The 25,595-nt window shown below is 42.5% G+C and overlaps 1 protein-coding gene across 2 annotated transcripts in view; it reads right to left on the minus strand.

Moving 5' to 3' along the window:
- Positions 1 to 23,714, minus strand: part of FOXK1 (forkhead box K1) — a 57,213-nt gene extending 33,499 nt beyond the window's left edge. For both annotated transcript variants that reach the window (XM_074885598.1, XM_074885597.1), the window contains exon 1: positions 23,329 to 23,714. In XM_074885598.1, coding sequence (XP_074741699.1) covers positions 23,329 to 23,714 — 386 coding nt within the window. The remainder of the gene's footprint in view (positions 1 to 23,328) is intronic.
- Between the last annotated feature and the right edge of the window lie 1,881 nt (positions 23,715 to 25,595).

A 25,595-nucleotide genomic window follows, 5' to 3' on the forward strand; every position in this document is an offset into this window, starting at 1 on the left:
ATTTAAGCCTATGAGAATTATACTTCTACAGAAGATAAGCAGGACAAGACAGACAGCCCAAGCAGAACTGAGCATGCATTCCTTAAGATTATTGTATGTATTCCAAGTTAAACTGAGTTATACTATTTCATCCATGTTGCATGATTCCTATCAAAGATGCATACCAATTACTACTGCTGCTTAACATTTCCACCATGAGAAAAAGATCAATCTGAAAGCACAGATTAGACTCAACATAAAAAGCAGAATGAACTGGTATTTCCAAGGGTGCCCAAGAGGCAACTCTTTTAAGCACCTCTAAAATTAGAGGGGTAAATTAATGGTCTGCAAAATCTCTTTGTCTTGGTACAGGCAGGAAGCAACCTGCTTCAGTTCCAGAACTGCTGAGTTTTACTCAATAACCTGTTACAGACAGGTACATCCATCCTGCAATCCCTGGCCACATAAACCGTATATTTTTCACTCATACAGAGTTACAGTATGTTGCATACGTGAATTCCTTGTGGGAAAGGATTCCCATTTCTCTAGGTTGCCTTACAAGACAGTGAGGATAGAAGGCTTTTTTAGTTTGTGTTAAAACAAAAAATGCACACACTCCCCAACTTCCATAAACTGCACAGAAACAATTCTTGCCTTATTAGATTACAAGCAGGAGAAAGTAAAAGAAAATGGATTGCTGGCTCCCTGCTGGATGCTTGAGTTCACAGACTCCACTGCACTAGCTGAACGCATGCTATATATACATTGGAGACCAAGGGGAAGAGAAGGAGTGCACATGCCACACATGGTTACAGTGATACAAAAGATGTTGCTAGGACTTTTTTGTTTGTTTTAAACAAGATAGATTTTCCAAAAGTTTCCTGGACAAGCTCCTCACACTGACAACACAGCACCCATGCTATTAGGCATCCTTTATGTGGTGAACCAGTGACAGTAACCACAAGCATTTCATCTACATAAGGCCTGAAAATAAAGTGCTAGGAAACACTAGACTTCACATAAACAGTCATCCCAAAAGCAGAATTCAGGAAAAATGGTTAGGTAGAAAAACCCAATAAAGTTATTCCATACCCTGCACGACTCCATAAAAAGCAGACATTCTCCCCCTCCTCAAAGCACCTTTTACTCACAGATGCAAAGCAAATGGAGATGCATTTGCCAAAACATAGTACTGGGTTCAATAGAAGCTATTACAGTCACCGATTTCTTTGTTAGAGCACCCTGAGTGCTGTTCAACACCAAGTGACTTCTGCTGCATAAGAGCAAGAAAAGGCTATTTAAAGATTTTAAAAGAACACAGGAAACTGTGCTGGATTTATGTTTTTACATTTACACCGTGGAAAAGCACAGTGACAAAACAGAGAAGGCAAATCATGAAAAAGCCAAGGTGAAACATATATAAAATATATATATACACACATTTTTGTATATATAAAACCTGGAATGATATTTATATATTATGTAATATATATAAGCATAATATATAATGTCATATGTTATGTTATATATAAACATAATTCCAGTTTATTATGCAAAAGGGAATAACCAGAAAAGTAAGCTGGAAGACTGTTACACATGCGTTGTCATCAGCAAGTCAGTACCATCTTTGTCTACTTTATCTTGCCATAATTTATGAAATCCTGTTATTCCTGAATGTTGCAGGTATAAATGCACCAGTAGCATCTGTGTTACATACAGTGCTGAGATGAAGGTCAAGTGAGAAACATTCTAGAAAGTGCTTTGTAAAAATAACTCTTTTCTCAATTTGAATCAGAACAGTAACACAGACCTGAGGTTTCATTCAAAAAAATGTAGCTGAGCACGACTGCCTCCCTTTCCTGCAACTGCCACTTTTTCTTTTTAAACTTGCAGATACTGTTACCATACCACCAACTTTCAGTATCTAAATCTTTCCCTCTGCCACATGACTTTGTATGAGAAATAGCATGACCAGCAGGACTACAGAAGTGATTGTCCCCCTGTACTGGGCACTGGTGAGGCCACACCTCAAATACTGTGTTCAGTTTTGGGCCCCTCACTACAAGACAGACACTGAGGTGCTGGAGTGTGTCCTGAGAAGGGCAATGAAGCTGGTGAAGGGTCTGGAGCACAAGTCCTGGGAGGAATGGCTGAGGGAACTGAGGGTGTTTAGCCTGGAGAAGAGGAGGCTCAGGGGAGGCCTTATCGCTCTCTGCAACTACCTGAAAGGAGGCTGTAGCAAGGTGGGTGTCCATCTCATAAGTAACAAGTATTAGGATGAGAGGAAACTGCCTCAAGTTGCACCAGGGGAGGTTTAGATTGGATTTAGGAAAGATGTCTTCACCAAAAGGGTTGTCAAGCATTGGAACAGGCTGCCCAGGGAAGTGGTGGAGTCGCCATCCCTGGAGGTGTTTAAAAGACATGTAGATGTGGTGCTTCGGGACATGGTTTAGTGGTGGACTTGGCAGTGTTAGGTTTATAGTTGGACTCCATCTTAAAGGTCTTCTCCAACCTAAATGATTCTGTGATTCTATGATGTGAGGGGACAGTAGCCCAATTCTTAAGGGCGAGGCAGTTATCTCTACAATCAGTAAATACCTTGGATTCAGTGAAGGTGGGCAGTCAGAGCTCTAATTACAGCAGCACATGTCATGATGAACCAGAACTATGTCATTACTAAAGTTTGACCAAGGATGCCCACAAAAACCCTTGTAAAAGAATAAATCCCAAACAAGCCCCACACAACAGCTGGTTGCCTGTTCCCCATAAATTCTCCGAAACCAATTTGTTTGGTGTCAATTACATATAGTTCACCCAGAAGAATACAGTATTATTCCCATGCACAAAATTCCAAAAACAAGTTAGGTTTCTCAGCAGAAGTAAGACTTTGCTGTCAGTCATCTTTGCCAGGCTGTTACCATTACCAGTTATTTCAAGGTACCTGACATGATTTTACTGGAGGGCAAGGCAGATACTTCTCACCCTTTCAACCAATGTATAGGATAAACACCAAAATTTGAGGCCACGATCAATGTGCAGGTACTGTATGTAGCAGCCGTGACAGAGAAGTGCCCCAGTTACCTCCTGTAACTAATTTTCTTCATCTTCTGTAATCAGCTAAGGGAAGAACCACATGCCTGCATCTATGAAAATCAAGTTCCCATTAAGTCATAAATCCACTCCCTATTCCCATAATACTTTGAAGTAGTCTGAAAGGAGATGCCTTGGACAACATAAAAGACTCACTGGGAAAGTTTAGGCAGCAGTGCACCCAATATCAAACTAAATTTGGTTAGAAAAAGATAAGAGTTTGCTTCACTTAACATATATCTAAGCCCTGAAGGTCTGCCCACAGAGAGATAAGCAAACTGAGACAAGAACAACTACCTCAGATTCACATTTCTTCAAAAAAACAAGGCTCTGATAATTGCTGTGACCGCTGCAAAACAGCTGAGCTGGGAACTTTTACTGACCAAGATTTGTTGCTTTGTGATGCCGCACTCGGCCCACAGAGAGCAACGCTCTTTGAAACTTCAGCTGTTCTACAGCAAGCCTCACTGCATTACCCAGCACAAACCAAAACACTTCAACTGCAGAATACTTTGAAGGGTTTCCCCCCATTTCAGTAACTAAAATACCCAAATCAATTTTCTCCATCTTCACAAAAATAAACTAGACCCTTACTCCCCGATGGGAGTAATGATTGGAAGTATTGTGCTCAAAATGATTATTTTGCTGGAACTGCGGCTGTCTGAAGCAGTAAGGTGGGCAAAAACATGAGTAACAAAACCACCTTTCCATCACAAGTCAATTAAAATGAATATTAGTTTGAATGAATGTCATAAAACCATACAACAAGCTCTGAAAGCTGTCTGAGATGTCACAGGAGTTTAGGTACTATTCACCCCTCCTTTATAATAAAATAATAATAAAATCATCTAACATTTCCTGTTCCACTCCCTACCCTAGAGTTTTTTTTCCCTAAATAACACTTTGTAAGAAATACCAATAAGAAACCAGTTATATCATCCACTTGGCTAGTGCTATCTGCATTCCAAATGAAAAAGTTAATTGCACTGAGACTACAGAAAGAGTTCTGGAGGAACGGAGACAAGTGCATTTTATTGTCTTAAGTCTAAATACACATTACAAAGCAAGCATGTACCTATCACCATGGCAATTTAAGAGTCATTATAATTCTCTTTACACATCTCTTTAGGCTAGGGGACACAGGCAGCATAACTGCCAGGTTTTTAAGAGTGCTTGCTTCATTTTGAAGGTTACCACAGTCTTAAAGTAATGAGTTTTCACCATCTGCTATTTCCCTTTCTGCTGATCTGGCCAGATTTAACACAGAAATCCTGTGGAAGGCCTACACATAAAGTCCTTTATCAAACACATATCAGAGAAATGTCTGTAACATGATGGTGAGTAAAATCATTCATGAAGAGATAACCAAAGGGTCTGCAAGTAAATGGTGAAGCCCAGAATCCACATTTGTTCTTCCTGGAATGAATCAACTCGATCTGAAGACAAGGCAGCCAAGCATGTTGCCAGAAAGCAGGACAAGGAAATAAACTGCAGAGCTCCCTGCAAAAATGTCTCTGGTATTATCCGCTATTGTTTAATTAGAGGAAAAGCTATAGAAGTCACCATTAGTGGTTTTAACATAACTGAAGGAAAACTAGATTTAGACATTATTGAGATTATCTGCAAATAAAGGAGTATAGCGATCTGTATATCACTGCTGAAATGACAGAGCAACCCATTGAAATGTTTGGTCATAATTATTCTGTAAGTCACAAAAATAGATCAGGACTGGATTCTAACCTCACAGTTACCCTGAGCTCACAAATCACTTGACTTGCATGCTTTGTAACACAATCACTTTATTTAATATATACTGTCATGCTTAACATTGCATGTATACAAAGAAGTACATATATCAGCTGAGACTGAACTAAAGTTGTCTGCGTCCACATGCAAGTGAGCTTAGGTTTGAAATAATTAGTCGAATTCAAGAGAGAGTGGTCTTTCTTCTACTTCATGAATTTTAATTTGCTTCTGTTGGGAACTTTTTCCAGAAAAAGTACCAGCAACTATTTCCATTGCCCTGTTAGGCCAGATGCACAAGTAGCTCTGCTTCAGTGTACTGGGGTCCCTGGCATTAACCACCTCTTAGGTATCATCCCTGTACTGGAGCTAATGTAAACTTGATTTTAGTAAAGGCAAACTCACACTGAAGTAATCAAGAATTCCTCATACCCGATCCAGTGGATTTGTATCGACTAGCCTGTAATTCCATTTTACCAGAAGAATTTTCTGCCCTTCCCCTGAAACACACCCGAGTTAACTGGAAATCCTTCTCTTTCCATGATCACCCTGGACTCGCTGGGATGAGTAACTGGAGGCCTGGGTAAAATTCTGCAGCTCACATGGATGGCCCACTGGTTTCCTCTGCCTTAAAAATAATCTTCTCCCCAAAGAGATATCAATTATGCCGCTCAATCTCACACAGATTTATTTTAACACAATCTAAATCTGTTTCTCTGCTGTAAAAGGCATTTCCTTTACCCCACCACCATTCCTTCCCCTCAGCCATTTCCTTTCAAGGTCACCCTCGTGCCAATAGTACCATCCAAACCACTGCACAACAAGTCAAACCAGGTAGCTGAAATAATAATGAACCACTTTTTTTGTTGGGAGTAAGTTGTCAGGCAGATCAGATCCCTTATCTTGCCTTCCACATGGCAACACAAGCACCAACACAGAGGTGCAGGGGACACAGATCAACATGAGGAAGGAAAGGAGGAGGTACCAGCAAAAATGCTGCAGATTTATAACAGATTACAACAAAAACAGAGCATGTAACCACAGACTCAGATTTGAGTATCACATGATACAAATACTGCCTTCTCCTTTCAGAAAATGAAATGAAATTCATTCATTTTGAGAAAAACTCTGGTTGATAAGGTAAATCACATCAGCCAACATGTTGATGCTTTTAAGGCTGGAAATTTTCAAGACTTCCTGAAACAGAAAAGTGACAATTATTTTTTTTTTTTATTCAGCTTAATTATTTCAAACCCAAAGTCACTCAGCTGTATGCAAGAGGACCAAACAAAGACTGAAAATGTTTTCTGCGTTCCAACAAGTGCTTCCCATGGCCCTGTACCCATGGCAATTCTCCCATAGCAACCAGCAGGTCACATCTGCAGGAGCACGTCTGCGGTAGTCTCAGATGGGATACGCAGGCTCTGCACACTGCAAAATAAGTGCTTTTTAGTACCTCCGTGCTTCCAGAGTTTATTCACTGATTGTCCTTGAGAAAAGCAAGTGCAGTAAGATGGCTGAACAAGGGCAACGCTTCAGAAAAAATTAAAATTGCCATTTCTCTTTGTCACAGACAAGACCTTTTCCTTACGCTCCTTGCTACTGTTTGGCTGGAACTGTACATACGGTAAAGGACCTTCTCCCTTAATGAGAAGGCACCACAGGTTACACTAGGATTTGCCCAACATTGCATATTACCATGTCTAAAATGAGGTTTCCAACAGCCAGACAAGATTTCAGATGGCAAAGAGCGTGTGCAGGCAAGTGTATCTATTTAAAACAAATACTACCAGCAGCATCAGGCAAAACCACAACTTATGAATTGCTGTGTCTCTTAAAAGCACTGAGTAAATTAGCTGTAATGAATGTTTCTATTGAGTTCACTTGTACAGGGCTTCCCTTTATGCCATTTCATCAAGGTTCAAACACACTGAGAAACACTTCCACACACAGGCAGATTTTCACATAGGTATTTTAGCAAACTCCTTTGAAGACAGCAGTGTTCACAGGAAAGTTTGGGCAAACTCGGGGATTCCTCTCCCTGCCAGCACCATGGACACACAGACATACACAAAATTTGTTTTTGTTTCTTCAGTACCTCCAGTCTCCACAGACATCCCACCTCACAGTGCTGACTAACAGCAAAGTCTCAGCCACTGCCCACCCCGGGACAAGTCAGCAAGTGAAACCAAGCCAAACAGGTGGTGGAGGGAGAAGAGTGTCAACACCCCTAGGCTGATCAGGAAGGCTAAAAAGGAAGAGATACCAGAAACCCAACCCAAAGAACATAAAAATTTCTTTAAAAATGCACAGGAGAAGATGGACACTTTTTTCTGAGGCTCCAACTGCATGTTAAAAGCAAAAGCTTCAGGAGAGTTCGCACTATGATACCATGCTGTGAAACTTCAACAATCATTTTACTCTACACATCCTCCCTACAATTTCTTATCTAGCAAACCTTTCAATTGCTGTAACAGAACAAACTGATAAATTGAGCAACACCACTGACAGAAACAGTTGATTTTTTGTTCAAGTGAAAACATTCAAGGCTGTTTCACACTGGAGAATTAGTAGTGAAGAATCAAGAGCTATATTTTTATTTTTACATCCCTTACATCTCTTTAATAATGTTCTGATTTTACACTTTGAAAATTATTTGAGACATCAAGCACAGCTTCAATTCCAGATTCTCCCCTTTGAGGGGTAAAGTACAGCACAGGAAAGAAAAAAAAAAACCTTGCAAGGTATTGTAGTTGCCATTTTTTGAGAGTAATGAAATACCACAACAAGGTCAGGGAATAAATTCACAGACTATCAAAATAGCATCTCATAGAAGAACGGGGAAGAATATCACTGAAACTGCTGCAAAGGGTGTTTCAGTCAGCTAATGGGGAGACAGCAGGAATGGTAGGAGGTTCCCTTCAAAGACACCACCCTGTCTGGGAAATTCACATTATGGACAGGTCTTTTCTAGATCCAACTATCCCCAGCTTTGCAGGATGGGTCTTGTAGTAATCCTGCTCAGTCCAAAGCCAAAAAAACCCCCTACCAGAAGCTGCTCCAATCTCCTCCAGAAAGCTATCAGAGTGCAAAGGGCCAGGAATGTGCAGTTTCAAAAGTGACCTTTCTGAAACTTTTCTGACATAAACCACTAAGCCGGTTAGTAGTGCCTTTTCATTCATTTTAAAGGCTGCAAAAAAAGCTTATGGATATTCTTGAAGTACTATCATTCTCACCACTGATTTACAAAAATCAGTGGAACACTGATCAATCCACACCTGACTAGGGATTAATTCACTTATCTATTTAAAACATAGAAAATCCCAACTATAAACTCCTATGTTAAAATTAATCCAGAAAAATCCTGACTATTTTTTCCAGACATTAGAAATATGTAAGATGATCTCAAAAACCAAGCCTTGGTATAATCAAGAGAGTATCATTAACAGGCTTTTATAACAAATACCATCAAGGCAGTTTTCCTACTTCGATAAGGGACTCTGTTAAAGCCCTCCAAAGACCACCTTCTAAATCTGCATGCCAAGACAACATGGTAGTTACTTGGTGCCCATCCGCCAGACACAGAGAAACAAAAAGGTGGTGCTATAATTGTACCTTACTTAGCTTCACATTTCAAAACACTGGAGTCAGCTTCAAAATATGCCATTCACTGCAAACCAGGAGTGCCGGGCACAGGGCTCACTATCAGAAGACAAATTCCTCTTTCCCTCCCGAGCTCTCTTACTTCTTCAAAAACAAGCTGCACTTCAGCAGCATGTAGGGCAGACCACATGGAGTACAGCCAGTCTGAAGCATTGCAAGATCTAACTCAAGTCTGCCAATGTGCCAAACGTATGAGCCTTACCTACACCCACAACAGAAAGATCTGATTTTACATCAATATAGATTAAATCCGCAGCATCAACAGTGACCTCTATCTTTTAATACTGGTTGGGATTTTTCTTTGTCCATTTTTTATTAAAGTCTCACAAAGGCAAATTCTGGCCCCACTTCCACCACACCATTACAGAAGTTGCTCTGTTCCCCTGTGTAGTCCTTACTATGAACAACTTCAAGTCTCTGAGCAAACTGTGATGATACAATGAACTTTTTTCTGTGTGTCATATGGTAGGCCATGTCTTAACCCAACACCACCCTGCCAGACAATTAAAGTCTATCTCATTTATCATGCGTCTCAGTATAACGACAGTGGAGAAAAACTTTGCAGTTGCATTCCCAGGGATGTCAACAGCTAGCTACCTGCGGAGAGCATTTAGTAAGCTGTCTTTAAAGTCTAAAATTAACCATAAAGCTGCTGTTTATTTTGAAGCTTGGAAATAGGGAGGTGTTTTAAGTGTCAGAAGAAATGGCTTGACATCAAAAACTTCCTATGAAAGTTTGTCACCGAAGAAGTGTGCTGGCACAAAGAGCAGATGACACTTATTTAAATGAGGTTGGCTGCCAGCACCAGAAAGTTTCGCTATCAGCACTGCAGATGCCTGATATCATCTGTAACACACAGCAAGCCTATTATGTTATTTTGTTTTGTGTGTGGTTGTATACATAAAAATAACGATAGTTAAGAGACTCTATATAACACACAACAGCCTGTGTACCACTGTTGCTCTAATCAGGTATTCTAGCCTGTAGAGGTCTAGATCCTATCTTAACCATTTATCCACCAGCCAATAAATATTTGGTCTTTGGAGAAAATGTAAATTATGTGCAACATTTGGGGGGTGTGTGTGTGTCTCACTTATCAAGTCTTATAACTGCAAAAATCCCTTTCCATGTTAGGCTAATCGGTTAATTTAGTATATTGTCAGTATTGCATTTTTTTCTAAAGCCTGAAAATTATCAATATCTGTGATTTTAAAATAAGCAAACAAAACAGAACATGCTACATATAGATTCCTTCAAAAGCTAAACAGCTATTTAACACTGCTGATTTGTATACAGCTAAGAGGGGCCAAACCCCAAATTGTTTTAGCTTCAGAAAAGATGGTTCGCTGGGTTTTTTTTTAATAAGCTTACCCTCTGTCTAACTCTGATATCTCTGTATTTTATTTTCTTTTCCTAAATAGTGCTCACCTTCCAAGCTTCCATTTTGAATGTCCTTGCCTTCCATATAACAGCATTGTCTATTTTAAGGGGTATAGCTCTTTTTTTAAAGGATCCCTTCTTAAAACTCTTGTAGGTGAAACCCTGTCAGCATGTTTCAAAGCCTGATCTCTCCCCTCAGTGGCACGTGAGCCTGTCCCACAGAGAAGATGAGTGGTCCCCTGCTCAAGAGCCATGGGATGTTTTCAGAATCCCAAGCTCCAGAGGAAGGAGTGCATCACCTACATATACTCCCTTGAGCTTTTACTATACTGCACAAAGGAAAAAAAGACCATGCTTACACGTATCGGTTCCTTGCCACCGTGCTTTTGAACAGCAGTCTGACACACTACAGCCCTTGCACAGACACGTGTACAACTTCAGTAACAACCCTATCAGCTGGAAGTAGACACAGATGACCAGCCAGCCACTCCCTCCTCCCAGCCTCCTTATGTCAATAAATCTTAACCTGGCTGTTTGAGCAATGTTTAATCATAAACAGTTTTGAATGTGCTCCAGAATATAAACAAAGGTGAGTAGGAATAAAACTGAGAGTCCAGTATCAAGAATTACTCGTCACTTGCTGCTGAACCAGGTAACAGCGCAGAGAAACAAGGAACTGTTGAACAGAATACAAGCACCTGGTGTTCATTTAAAACAACTACCATGCAACAACATTAAAGTATCCAGAATTGCGACCACAGAAGGATTTCAAGAACTAAATGCATTAACATTCTTGGTTCTCTTAAAAACAAAAAAAGAAAAATTAAATTGCTTAGAACACCCACTTAGATGCATGGAAATAAACTACCCTCATTGATCTCATCCCACTGCCATTTACAATGCAGTCATCTTGATTCCCTTCTGTGTTGCTAATCAAGCTAAAATTAACTCCTCTCCTCCTGCTTATCACACCTGCTAGTGCCACAAAAATCAACACAGGGCAGGATCAATTGTCTCTCCACAAGTGCAGCCCACCTTGCTTACTTGGTAAATGTATATTTACTACCCACAGGACCTCTTCACAGGATTTTAACCATATTCATCATGGGGCTAGAGAGCTGTTTAGACTGGGCGACAGAATAAGTAGGTCTAACAAACCTAGTTCAAATATTTCCGTACACCTTCTAGTCATTATTATCCTCTACGGACCTCAAAAGTGGGCTGCATGAAAGTGGGGATTTCAGTCCTGTTAAGCCAGTGTCCATCTTAGGAAAATCAACAACTTATCACTCCTGCTTTGACAGAGTGCAACGATGTGTCTTAAGCCAGCATTTCCAAAGCCCTGGAGGACTCTTTATTGGCATGGCACTTGTTTGGGGCATATTCAGAGAACACAGAAATTAATTTTATATGGTTGCCACTGACAACATTGGCAAAACCACCCCATACCATATCCTAGGGTGAGGTTTTAAAGCAGCTCCGTTTTAGACCCCAGTGTGATGTTTCAAAGGAAAAAAAGCCGAATCAAAACAAAATCCCAACCCTACCAAATAATATCCATTAAACAAAGATAATGTACAGATCAGATTGGCGGAACTATGGAGTGGAACAGGAGCTTAAAAGAAATAAAGCACTCTGTGGAGATAAATATTCTTCAAGTGTGTGCCTGACAGCAGCCAAGGTTTTAAGCTATGAAAAAAACACAATACACACCACAGTGACGAGCAAGGTTATTCCATCCACCCCCATGCTAACCTGCTGTCCCACTAGCTTAATTCAAGTGCACTATGAAAGGCAACTTGTATGAAACAAAGTAGGATGATACATATTTCTATATTCTGCTGTCACCACCCTTGTCCTACACCTGAGGCAGTGCCAAACTCTCCACTCTAAGACTGAAATGGCACACACTGCACAGTCTTGGATCAGGAGTAAGTTTTGCTCAGCCCTTGCCAAGGGCTCAGAGGTATGATGCATTTCACCTTCCTGTAGGACTTCTCACATCCCACTTACCCCAGCCCGAGGGGAGTACCGCCAAAGCACAGCTCTCAGCCCCAGTGATGACACACAGTCCCCGGCTGCTTCAGGACCCCTGGGCTGTGGCTATTCTGGCAGCACAAGGCAGTGAGTAGTCAGTCTGACATTCACTTTGTTTTCCAGAGATGTCACAGAAATGGTGAATACCAGCTCTGTAACACACACATTTGTCCACAGTGCTTCTGTGCCAGAAAAGACTGCCTAGCCCCCATTCATGACATGCTGAGTTTTTCCCCCTCCAAGACAAGCTTTAAGATATGAGCCTAACTCTGGCTTCCATTCTACCACAGCAGACACAACATGAAGTGACTCAGCAGAGCATGGCCACCACCAGCATCTCTTACTCCTTCCCTGCTTCTGCAAAATTCAAGAGCCCTTCTGAGAGGCTTTCCAAGCCTCTACTGCTCACACTGATCTTGGTTAAAATGAAAAAGGTCAATATTAACTATTTTCTTTGCCCACCTTGGCAGAAACACTCAACTAAGTATGTTTCTCCCTCAATCATAAACCACAATTAACACCTACCTCAGTGCCAAGAAAAGCCCCACCTGCACCCACGCTCTGGGGAACTTCCCTATAACAGCTTCTACAAAAAGTTCTGTTTTCAATAAGAAATTAAGCAGTACACCGAGAATTAAATACGTAGTGACAGCATGGAACTAACTGCAGTGCCGCAGTTGGCCTCTACAAGTAGTACTGGTTATTCATTTCCATACCTAACTCAACACCAAGCATTTTAAAACTTTGCTCAGCTGCCGGGGAATTTCCAGCTTGCCACAGATCCTGCCCCTTTCACCACAGAAATCTGGCCCTGGCTGCCACAGGCAACATGCAACTTCGATTCTACTCCTATTTTCATCCTACCTCCTTTCTTCTTGGGAAGATTTTTCCTTTATTACTACAAGTATCCAGATCCTTGGGAAATCCTTATACCTTGGAAAAGCAGGATAAACTAACTGCCTGAAAAGATCAGTTCATAAAATCTCCTAACAACCATCAGAGAAGCACTTGTTTCAGCATCTTTGTTGGATACACCAGAGCAGTTTAATTCTCATGTAAATCTCATTTGCAATGCCATCAACCTTCTAATGGACCAGTCACCCCTGTAGGGTTTGCTTTCAAGGAGCCAGCCCATCTCAAAGGTATCACAAGCCATCTAGAAGACTTTCCCTTCCAAATCCAAGGAACTACCTATAACACATTAGCAAAGGCTGTGTAAAACAATAACCTCTGTAAAGCTACAGAAAAGATCCTAATTCCCACATACATATGCCAGAAAAAGCTTGCGCGTGGGATGTTACTAACCTTTGAATTCAATCAGACTCTCTAAGAGGGCTCTAACACACAGAGCATGACTATGATGTATTTTCCTTTGAGGCTGGTTCAGTTCATTTAGAAAGTGATTTGAAAGCGCTAATGTACTATTTATGTACATTATAAAAAACGATCCATATGGAGTCAGACTTTGCAAAATGTTCACTCAAGTCTGTTCCACTCCCTCTGAAGACATTTCACAATCATTTCAATACCCAGTAGAGGAAGCCAGGATTACTGTTTTAAAAGCAGCTCTGAGGGTAATTGAAATGTTTTAAAAACTGACATCTTCTGGACTTGCAGCCAAATAAATGTTTGGGGCAACACAGCGCATCTCTCACACAAATGTCTACAAAGTGACATCCACCTGCAGCCTCCAAAATATTGACATTGAAAGTAAAGGTTAGAAGAGAATCCCAGGCACAACCTTTCTTACTGCTAAAGGGGAGGAAAAGAAAACAATTTTAATGTGATTCAGGAGATGATGGTGTACTAGGCTGGCTTGTGAAAGACCACCTTGCAGGACATGGCTAACACTGCGAACAGTGTAAAACACTGTAAAACAATCCCAAGATTATTAAGGTATTTTAAATCCTGCCAGCATATACGACTGTGCTGAGAGGTTTCTTCCTTGAAAGGAGTTCAACCACCTAAAGCGACAATTACTCTTGCAAAATGACAGCCTGTATGTAAGTTGCTGCCATAGTGGTTTCATTATTTTTAAATGACGAAATTTTAGAGAGTTAACTTGGCATATTACTGGCATATTCTAAATGCTCCCCCTTCCTTTGCTTCAGTATAGTATACAGAATTAGGGAAACATTTTACTTTAACAGATGCGTCTTACCTTGAAGCTTCATACACACTTCACAGCTTGCAATATCAGCTTTTTGGGGAATGGGATTCTAGTCCTTCTCTGCTACAGGATTTTTTAAATAAGAATTCTCATACTTGCAATACTATCTGGTGGAGCACAAAGCAGGATGAAATGGGGAAGAAACTGTGAACCACTTGGAAAAGAGGATGCACCCACTTGTCACCAAGACACCTCAGATTCAGAATCACTGTCCATCAAAACCATTTTGTTTTCCAAATTCATTCGGTGGCTCTGTTTGCAGTGAAGCACTGATCTGGGACACTCAATTGTAAACAGATCACACACAAGTCTAAACTACTTGATTGCGCCTGTTTCTAAACAGCCAGTTTGCATGTGCCTTGTTTACACAAAATACAAAAAAATGCTAGCAACACTTTTATTGAACCACTACACATTAGGAATTTTTCTCCTAGGAATTCTTATGCCTGAAAAAAACTTCAGTGCTTGCCTTAATATCCCATAACAACATTAGCAGCAAAGCATGTGTCAGCCTTTGACTTCCTTTGCAGGTCTTCCCAGTGCTAAAACAGTTTCATTATGGATCGTCTCATTAGACAGTGTCTGAGGGAGGCATGGTAGAAGAAAGGTAATAATTATACAGCTGAATGGACAAGGCAGAAGGAGGCAAAGCCACCCAATTGCCAGGCTTGTTGACAGTCAACACCCCTTTACGCACGGTGGGCAGGCAGCCAATCCAAGGTACACCATGGTACACAAGCCATGAAACAATTAAAAAAAGAAAAAGATCAATAAATAAATAGCAGTTGGCACATCTCCCACACCAAGAGTCTACCCTTACTAGTTTGGGCTGCACCTCAAACTGAATATGAAAAGCAAAAACATTTTTGGTCTACCCATCAGGTGGAAACAAAATTTACTTTCTGTGTCTAGTCCTTTTCTCCTCCCACACAATCAGGATTTTGAGTGTTTAAGAGTCCATAGTTCTTATGCCCTCGAGAGAGGAAAGGCCTTAAGTTGCTCAAGAACAATTCTTTTAGCAAGTGCACAAACTGGCTCTGCAGGGAGTCCAGTCCTGCTTAGTCAAAATGTTGGTGGCTTCTGTATGTGGCCTTAAGGGAGATAGAAGATTAAAACAGTTTGTGTGGGAAGAGGCTCTCTTTAAAGTGGCACAAAACAGAAAAAAGGGGTACAGCTATAATGTTACATTTCAGAGAGAAGGGGAGGGATATCCTTTTCTGCAGTGTTTAGACCACCTCATCAAGGTTTTTTGTCTTCTCATTCTGTTCTGAAAGATCGAGTGGATTGTCCTTGTACATGAAAATCATCTCTTATGCTAGAAGATTCTTGAAACAGGATAATATGTGGTAACAATGTGCTTAAAGTTTTCGTCCACTTATCCTCCTATCCTAATCACACAGTATGTATTAACATAACCTGACAAAGACTGTCCATCTTTGCTCCCTCAGCTAAGGCAGAGCTCCCAATTAATTTCTACATTATTTCTCCCAAACTGTCAAAACGTCCTCAAGCAACATGAACATTACATATCTGGTATATTTAAAAGAGGGAGGAAAACCACCAAAGTAAATTGCACATTACATAAACGACAACAAGAAATTCAACTCGCTTTTAAATGACTAAAAATAGATTGGGTAGGGAGGGAAGGGACTATCAATCAAATCTTAGAGTTGCTGAATATTCAAAGAACAGGATTCTAATAGACTGCTCTCAAGACTGCTTGAAATTTTTATAATAAAAAATGCACGAGGACATGAAAAAAGGAGCAGTAGGATAACGAAGAGCAAAATACACAAGACAGAAGTGGATACAGAGTATTAATTAGGCCATTAAGATCCTTAAATGTTTTACTGTCCAATAAAATATGTATTTCATAAAAATTAAGTGCCATACAGAAGGAATTCACACATCCATTTTATTGAGCTGTTTTGAAGAAACTGAAGATGTGAATTACTAGCAAAAAACATTTGTGGACAAGACTGAATAGACATTAGTAAAATTGTATCTGAACTATGAAAACCAAGAATATACTATTGGATAGAAATTTTCACTCACATTTACTTAAGCGAGAGATTCATCTGCTCTGTAAGCATCTCAGTCTGCTTCTATAAGGAGTCAACTGAAAGCAGTCAACTGAAATAGGGAGGCTTATGAATACTTGAAAAAATTATTCCATGATTAATACTGAATTATTGACTGAAGCAAATGCATTAAGACCACACAATAATTTGTACTCACAATTAGTCGATTAACGAAGTCTGGAAGTACATTAAGATGTCTTTTCATACTCCACATTCAGGAAATGCTTCAACTTTTTCATCTTACAGATTTGTCAGAAAAAATCACTGCCAAATGACACCCAGACCTGTGGCTCCCCATGTTTCTTGGTGTCAATCTTGCAGTCTGTTACACCAGGGACCACCAGCCACTTTGGATACATAAATCAACATCTAAAAGCTACCAGAAGTTTACCAGTCAGAAAGCACCACGCAAGCTCGGTGGAGTACTTACGCATTTGCTGCCTGTCCTAGACACGTACAATTATAACACAAAGACCTTTAACCACCCAATACACTATGGACTAAGCTCTACAGCATATTTAGCTTTCATACTTTTCTTTCTTTACAGTAGGAATCCTGAAGTGGATATCCTAGCTATGAGTCTGCAACCTCAGGAAACTACTAGATGCAGGGGGACTGAAACAAAGACACACAAAACAAAGCTGGTGTTAGGTATGGCTACATGAGAGAGGCTTGTGTGCTCTGGACTGCTACTAAGAAAAAGAAGAGGAAAGAATCTGTACGAAAAGCAAGTAAGTTAATTCCTTTCCCTTTTCATTAAAATCACAAGCTCAAAAGCACAGGATTTTTCTTTTTTAAACCACATTTCCACTTGGATTGGGAAGGGAAAACTGGCTCATCCACATCTAACCAGCACTAAGGTGAAGCTCAGTCTGTTAAGCATTTCTGGTTACGGTGCCCCTTGGCTCTGACTGCAGGACACCCAGACACTGTCTGCTCAGACACTTACTTGAGCTAGAAGGAGCTCAAAGTAAATTAGCACATGTCAGAAGAACTGATACAGAGCTGAGCGCTAGCAGGGATCCACCCTGAATAAGAAAGCCTGCTGGAGCTAACTGTCCAATCTCAAACAGTGGTTTAACAAGCACCTAACCAGTCCCTGGCCCCTTTGCTACCCCACAGCACACAGCTGAACACACTCCCCAAGCTCCACACTCTGCAACTGCTGCAAAAACTTCTGTCAATTGTAGACACTAATTAGTACACATGGGCCACTAATAAGACTTCATTTGCATGGCATAAGTAGCAAATTCAAGTAGTTTCCTGTTCTTTACCAACATCCTGTTGCCACATTACTCCTCCAGGAAACTGCAATACCGAGCAAGAGAATTTGGCATCCCACAGAACAGCTCTGACGCCAAACGGCTATCGCAGCACAGTTACTAAGAGCTTGCTTACAAAGAAAACAATCACATTAATCTGGTTGTCATTTATGCTTGCAGTTATTCGCTGCAAGACTGCATGTCCCATTTTCTGGAGGAGAAAAAAAAAAAGGCAAAAAAGCATTATTTTGATTTGTTACCAAGAGTCAAAACAGACACTCTGCAGTGACGATGCTCACACAGCTGGCACCAAAATAACTAAGATATGAATTACTACAGATTTCATCATTTTTATTCCTGTTTTCATAAAAGCAAAGACTCTCATGCTCATTCATGCCCTAGATTTATATAAAAACACAACAGTACCACTGGAAGAATCCCACAGTCAGCTAAGCGTACATGTCATGATTGAGAGTTTGTTAACACAAAGAAGTTACACCAGCACAACTTGAATCTACATTTAAGCCTTCATAACTGAGACTCTGTGCAAGAATGTACAAGTGTGGCATGTTCTAGTTTGATTAATCTTTTCATAATCAACACATCAGCTAAACTGAACCAAGCTTGGTTTAAAAGAACACATAAGAGAACATGCACTGAGTTTTGCATAGCATTAGTTTATATTCACAACCTGACTTACAGCACAGCTATTTTTGAACCAACAAATCGAGCAGTAGTTTCACATAATGAAACTTTCCTTAAACGTTTAATATAACCCATGACAAATTGAGCTGCTTAGCTAAAAATTATTACTTGACATAAATTCCATAATTAAAATCAAGTAATCCTTTATCACCATCTCGCTGTGCAACAAAAAAACCTGTTCTCAAAGACAGTCTTTGAAATCAAATAAGAGCATGAAAAATATAAGACGAAGCACTAAGACAGCAAATCTTTAAAGAGTTTCTATCGAGAGTAAAACCACCATCCACAAGTTGTAGCAAAGCATCATTTGTTTGTTTTGTTCAAACAAAGAAAAAAAATGGTTGCGAATGCAGATTACACAATATTTAAGTACAACTACATGAGGAATGATCAGAATCAACATACATATGCATCGTTTCAGAAACAACTAGCTCTGTAGTGGTGGTTATGTGGTCAAAGCATTTCCTTAGTACGCGTATGTACGGCTTGCAGTTCCCTCCAAGATGTAAGGATACTCGCACTCATACACACCATGATGGCATCATTCTAACCACAAGAATGGAGGCCGAGTGGTTAATGAGGTCATCAAAACACTGCGATACGGTGTGTATATCTCCATTTTTCTAGATTATGCACACTTTTTTTACTTTAATTAGTGCCTTGAGTTACCAGCTAACAGACTGTACAATCTCCCTTAGAAAGAGAAATGAAAAGCCTGTTGGATCTAGCTCTCAATTTTCTGCTTGGTTACTAAACTCTAATTCCAGAGACACCCCCACTAACCAAATGCTGAAGTGAACTTGTGTATTCACAATACAGAAAGATTAATGCACGCATAAAATTTCGTGGGATCAGCACCTTGATATGTGCTCATAGTATTGGACTATTTATTTTTGTCAAGTTTATTAAGTACCTAGAAAAATCCCATTATAAATAAAGCAGCAGGCTCTTAATAAAACTTCACACGCACAGTAAGTTTTCAATTTATAATGGGGCTTATATACATAATAATTTTTTTTATTTTAACGCCATGTTTTAATTTAATTTCATACATCCATATATTTACTTCCCTTGTATTTTATGCTCAAACTAAAAAACTCCTCCATTTATTTCTTCCACTTCCTAAATGCTGAAAGAACTACAGGTCTATAAACTTATTTTTACACTTAGAAATCTCATACTGAAAGTATCCATTTACACTGAAAAACACAAACTTCAGGCTCCATTAATAACACTACTGCAGAAAGACAAAATGGTCACAGAAGCAATAAGCAAATATCCCATGAAATATTCCCAGTCAAGCACCATTTTCCAATCTATTGAACTTCCAGTTCAGAAAGCTCAAGTGCTATTATCAGGCTACGCTCAATCAACGTTTGCAGTTTTTAGTCAATAGAACTTTTGTACTTGGGAACATTTGAAAACCTGACCCATAGCTGCTTAAAATTTGGGTTAGCAAGCTTACTTTCAACTGATTCAGTTCCTTTGGGGTTGGGGGGGGGACACAACACAACAGACACGGGACAGGGGGACACAAAATACATGTTTATTTTAGTTACTGGAAGTCTCTAACTTGTTATTGTTACTTCTTTTAAAACTTGAGACAATTCTGAAGAAAACAAAGAAAAAGTTAATAATTCATCATTAACCTGATCCTGTAAACACCTGATTACACTGTAAATTTGAAAAAATTATTGTCTTCATCAGGAAAGAGTACTCCAGCTAATGGTTCCTGCTGGATCTTATGTTTTTGCTTGTATCAATAGCTTTTAAAAGTCTAGTGCATATCCTATTGGGAGCCTTGAGTCTCTTGTTTTTTTTATAGAAAAATACCCAGATATTTATCCACAGATTTCCAGCTTCCACTAGCAGAGTAAAAAAAGTTTCTAGCAATCCTTAATTTGATTTAAAGCACTTATTTTTGATGTAATTACTTCCATAATTTCACCTTGATTTATATTTATATTGCCTGCTGTAGTGTTGCAGTCATGTTAATTAAACAGATTAAGGGGTCTTCAGCTGTCCTGCGGGCCCTCCACTCCTCCACCCACTTTGTTTCTAACTGTCATTAACCTCTAGGAAATGCCCTCCTTGTTGGTCATTATTGTTTAATTATACTTTATAGTTATGTCATCACATCTGTGAAATATAATCTTCCATAACAACACAGCTGTGAAATACGATACTCCCACCCAGCAGTGAAATTCTGGTTACAGCAGATTATACATACACATGATGTTGATGGAGGAAGTGATACAAAATTTTTCAAAGGCCCTTGATTTTAAACAGGTCTATTGTGTTAGAAGGTACGTACAGTCTTCAAGAAAGGCCTCAGAAACTCTTCCTCTTTCCTCCCCCACCCCTCCTGACAAAATCTTCCGTATATTTTAGGAATAACTACTTTTAAACTTAGAAGAGGGCTTACAGAGAGGTTTTACACAGAAAAAGTGAAGTGAGAAGAAACTTCAGAAACAGAATCTATGAGTCCAGGTTCTATTTTTTTAACAAATAGTATGAATTACATCTGAAAGACACTTCTTTTCCTGGAACCCTCTGCTTTCATTCATGATCTCATGATGCACAAGTATCTCCTTTGCTTGTAATACAACAGCAGCAGTGCTTGCATTGCTTCAAAAGAAACAGGACTTTGCGTATTTCTGCTATCCTTTACAGGTGGGGAAAAAAAAGAGGGGACAACTAGTTCTTAGAAGATTACCAGCAGGAGTTCCCCACATCACAAGTACTCCCCATCTAAATCACTCAATGGAATGGCCATTAATTCCTGAAATTTAACATAAACTGTACATTCTGCTGGTACATGGAAAAGGTGTGGCTGTATCAAAAGGGCAGTAGTGTTAACAGAAAATAATATTCAGAAAAAATTGTGGTTTGTACTATAAAGTCTGTGTACTACAGTCTATCTTCACTTTGTCCTACTTTTGACATTAGTTGCTAGCAGTAAGCTTACAGGCTTCTCTACAGAAAAGAAATGGCACCAACCAGTGCCTTGCTTTGTTTACTGAGGGGGCAGATTTGTGTATGTGTGTTTGTGCATGTGGAGGGAGGTGACTGAGGCTACTGTCTGATTTTTCAAGAGTGGAGATAACAGTGGACAGGAGAACCGTTTAAAGCCTCAATCAAGACTCTGTATACCAAGCTTCAACAGGATTTTTTTTTTCCTGGTCTGGGTTACAAACCCTTGACTGGCCAGTAGAAGACAAGGAGTTGTTTACCTGTTAGAAGCAAGGGGGCAAATTCCTTTAGATTGATGCAAAACATTTTCCTACTCTGGAAGTCAGAAAGGGAGGAGCATGAAGTTTATTTATGTAGCTCAATCAGTGGCCAAGCAAAGAGAATGCCTTATTGTGCAGAGTTCATAACTGTACGTTAAACTCCTCCCTTTAAAGCGATGAAGGAGGAAAATTGCCATTCCTACTTCAGGAGTCATGAGCAAATGGAAGGGGAGAGAAGTAGGCAACCAAGTCACTGCTTCAGAGAGTTTTCAAGCACAATGCTTATGATTAACCAACTGAAGAAACTGAGTGACAGGGAGGAGAGAGCTCGCACAGATAAACCCAGAGCCAGAGGGAGCAACAACAGAAACGCCCTGGGCTTCGGGTGGTCTTGTTTTACAAAGCAAGATTAATTAAACAGACACTAAAGGACATTATTTTAGAAAACAAAACACGTTGCAAACCAAAACGCCTCAGAGAGTGAGCAGCTAGGGAGTTATAACTAAATTACTAAGTACAAAATGAAGCAGCCTGCAGAGGAAATGAGTAATTAAAAAACCCTCCCCTGAGCAACAGGCTAGCAAGAGAGGGATAACTCCAGGACCCTGGTGCTGGAGGTAAACAGTACCAAAGCCAAAAACTGCCAGCTGAAAACAGATGTTTTACACAAACAAGAAAAAGCCTAGTGGAACATCATAAAAACCCAATCTCCTGCCTTTACAGCGTGTTTTCACTCAGAGATGGCATTAGACACAGTCTATCTGGTACGACCTGAAGAGATGCACGCAGGAATTACATCACCCACCGCTACCACGCTGCCGCCCCTGGGGTGAAGCACTGCAGTCGTTGGACAGTGCTCAGCAACCATAAACAATGCTTTCGGAGGAAGAAATAGATTAACATCAACCTCATTCTTCTTTCTGCAAGAGAGCTTATCTAAAACACAGAACAGACAACCACCCCTCTGCAGCCCTCTCCCCTTCCTCAACAAAGCAGACACCTTGGGCGCCTGCTCTCCGGGGCTCCTGCCCCCCTTTGGCCTGACTCCTTTTTTTTTTTTTCAGTTGCCCCAGAGAGACACCAGGAACAACACCCAACTTGCCAACCCTAAAATAAGCACTCTGGCAAAGTGGTTTTCCAACTTTTTCCACTAGATCTTTTCCAGGGAAGACAAGCTCTGGGTGTAGCGAGTTTCAGCCCACTGACAAGAGTTTTTCTTCTTTCATTTATCTTTTGGAAATCCCTTAAGGGCCACCAGCTGGACATGAGTCTATTGGCAGGCAGGCATGGAGGATGATGACCATGGCCTGCTGAAGGAGCACCCTGCAGTGGGGGGCTCACACCTTTTCCCCAGACGGAGCAGTCCCAGCCCTGAGGAATGTCATCCCTTTTCTCAGTCATGGATGGCAGTAAGGCTGAGAAGGTGAAGACATCTCTTGTTAATGTTGAGGTGGATCTACTGGCCGATCGCCTCACCGCCACCTCGGGCTCTCCATCAGGTGAGGGTCACTCTGTCACTGCACAGACTGAAACCAACTTCAAGTGAGGGGCCCCTCACCATCCCCTCAGGCTTTCTGTGGTCTAGGGACGGCCTCAAGGCCACCTCCTTCAGAGACAATCCCTCACCCTCCCCTCAGGCCCTCTGTGGGCAGGGGGGATCCCTCACTGTCCCCTTCGTCAGCGGAGGCCCCTCACCATCACCCCAGGCCCTTCTCCTGGCAGACCCACGTCCCCTCCGTGGGGCAGAGGCACCTCACCATCCCCTCGGTGGGGCCGAGGGACCCCTCACCGTCCCCTTCCTCGGAGGGGGCCCCTCTCCGCCCCCTCAGCCGCTCTCCACCCAGACCCGGGTCCCTCTCCGCCCCCCTCGGGCCCTACTCCGGGACCCCCCCCGCAGGCCGCGGGCTCTCCATCTCCCTCCGGAGGAGGCCCCCGCCGCCTCCCTGCGGGGCCGTCCGCCCCCGCGCCCCCGGCCGGGCACTCACTGCGGCGGGAGCTGGAGGGCCGGGCCGCCGCGGCGCTGGAAGGCGCCGTCCACGAAGACGCCGTTCTTGCCGAGGCAGCGCAGGTAGAAGTGCGGCTCCTGGAAGCTGAGCTGCAGGTGCCGCCGGGAGATGAAGCTGGAGTGCCCCATGTTGACGTCCACCGAGCCCTGCGAGGAGTTGCGGCCTATGGTGACGGCCGGCTGCCGCATGAGGAACTCGAACTCGCGGCCCTGCAGCCGCGCCAGCACCGGGCCGGCGGAGGCGGCGGCGGGCGGCGCGGCCGGGGGCGGCGGCCCGGGAGGGGGCGCCGCGGCGGGGCTGCAGGGCGCCGAGCGCAGCGCCAGCAGAGCCCGCGCCCCGCTGCTGTCCTCCCCGACTTCGGCCATGTTCCCAGGCAGGGAGCGAGCCAGCGTGCCGGCCTCCGGGGCGGAGCCGGCGGGGCGGGGGGAAGCGGGGCGGAGCGGGAGCCGAGCCCGCGCCGCCGCTGCCGCCGCCTTCCCCTGCCTCCCCGGCAGCACCGCCGGGCCCGGCCGCCCCGCCGCGATTTATGGCGCGGGGCGGGGGCTGGCAGCGCCGGGCTCGGCGGGGGCGCGGCGCCGCCTGCAGGCCCGGGCGGGCCGCGGCCCCGCGCTCGGGCAGGTGCTGAGGGAGCGGCGCCGGCTGAGGGGGCTCCCGCCACCTCGGCCCTGCACCCGGCGGAGAAGTGGCTTCCTGCCGGCTCCGTGAGTTAAATCGCCTCAGAATCTCCCCCCCCCGCCCCGGCCCTTCCCCCGCGCCCCAACACCGTCCCCCGCTCGGGGCAGGGGCACATCCACCCCGCGGCCGGGCCCCGGGGCACCGCCCGCCCTTGGGGTGTGCCGGGCCCGGCGGCGGTGCCTTCCCGCCTGGGTTTGAATCGCCACACGGTTGTAATATCCCTGGACTGTTGGCAAAGGCTTGCCGAAAGGCGAAATTCATCCCATACACACAAGCTGTGAGTTTAAAACACCTTAATACACTTTTATAGAGTTTATATATATATATACACACTCATATACGTACATGTATATACTCATATAGTGTTTATACTCCTATATAGCTTTATATTCATACAGTTTTTCATTATAAGGGTGTGTGTAGGTTGCTTAGCTTGTATTACATTATTTCTTACTTCAAATTACTTTTTATGGTTTTTTGTATTATATGAGTTACTTACACAAATGATAAAGGTCACGTTCTCTGCAACAACAGCATGGATGTGGATCACATATACTTCTGTATTTTTCTGGTTAGATTATCCAGATTAAACAGGTAAAACTTTTCTGTGTAGGTGAGCCAGTGATACTTCTCAGAATCCCGTATTGTTAAGTAACCAGAAAATACAGTGAGTTTGAGAATCTTGGGAGAGGGACCAGCCGTAATTGCTTATTGCTTCGGCTCGTGTGGGGAATGCGGCAGCTCACAGCAAGGCTGCTCAACAGCTTAGAGAAGATGGGGGAAAAAAATCCCATAACCGGTCAAAAGTGCAGAGCAAATTTCAGCTATGAAGGCTGTAATTAAACGAGCTGGAATCAGTCCAGGACCACAAGGTTAACATCCCTGTTCCTGGAACATCTTCCCTGAGATGTTTAATGACTGCTGAGCAGTCGGGACCTGAGTTAGACATCTCACCCGAGACATCATCTTCAGTAAGAGTGCTCTTTGCCACTACAGTTCAATACCAACCGAGAGGAAGAAAGTGCCATCTCACAAAACACCAATACCACTTCTTATGCAGCAGTGTCTGCTCTCCAGCAAGACTCAGTCGAGCCAGGCACAGTGAAAGGTTGCAGTCCCCGGGGCAGGAGAGGGAGGAAAGGCATCCCTGGAGAGGGCGTGGGGAGGAGGGAGGTGGTCACAAGAGGTGGCCATCCTAGAGACCTGGAATTAAATTACCGATATATATGGCCAAAATTGTGCTCTCAGACAGTGAGGAAGAAATAACTGGGATCATGGCACAGAACAGTGGCATAACCTGGGCCCTGGTGGGGAGCTGCTCCACTCACACCTGTCTGTCTGAGCTCCTCTCCTGCCCCAAATCGCTCAGCATCAGCAAACGCTCGTGGCAAGAAAGTAAAATGTGACATCTGGTAGGTGAGAGTCAGATTCACACGCTGCCTGATGGGAGAGCTAGCTCATGCCTTTTCCCTGTTCACACCAGGATGAGAGTGCTATTAAGTGTGCTTAAAAAGGGACCCAAGCTGGTGTGCAGGTGTGTAGAGGTGAGACCTCATATCAGAGCAGTGTTT

Source organism: Strix uralensis, chromosome 16, assembly GCF_047716275.1.
Source record: "Strix uralensis isolate ZFMK-TIS-50842 chromosome 16, bStrUra1, whole genome shotgun sequence".
NCBI lineage: Eukaryota > Metazoa > Chordata > Aves > Strigiformes > Strigidae > Strix > Strix uralensis.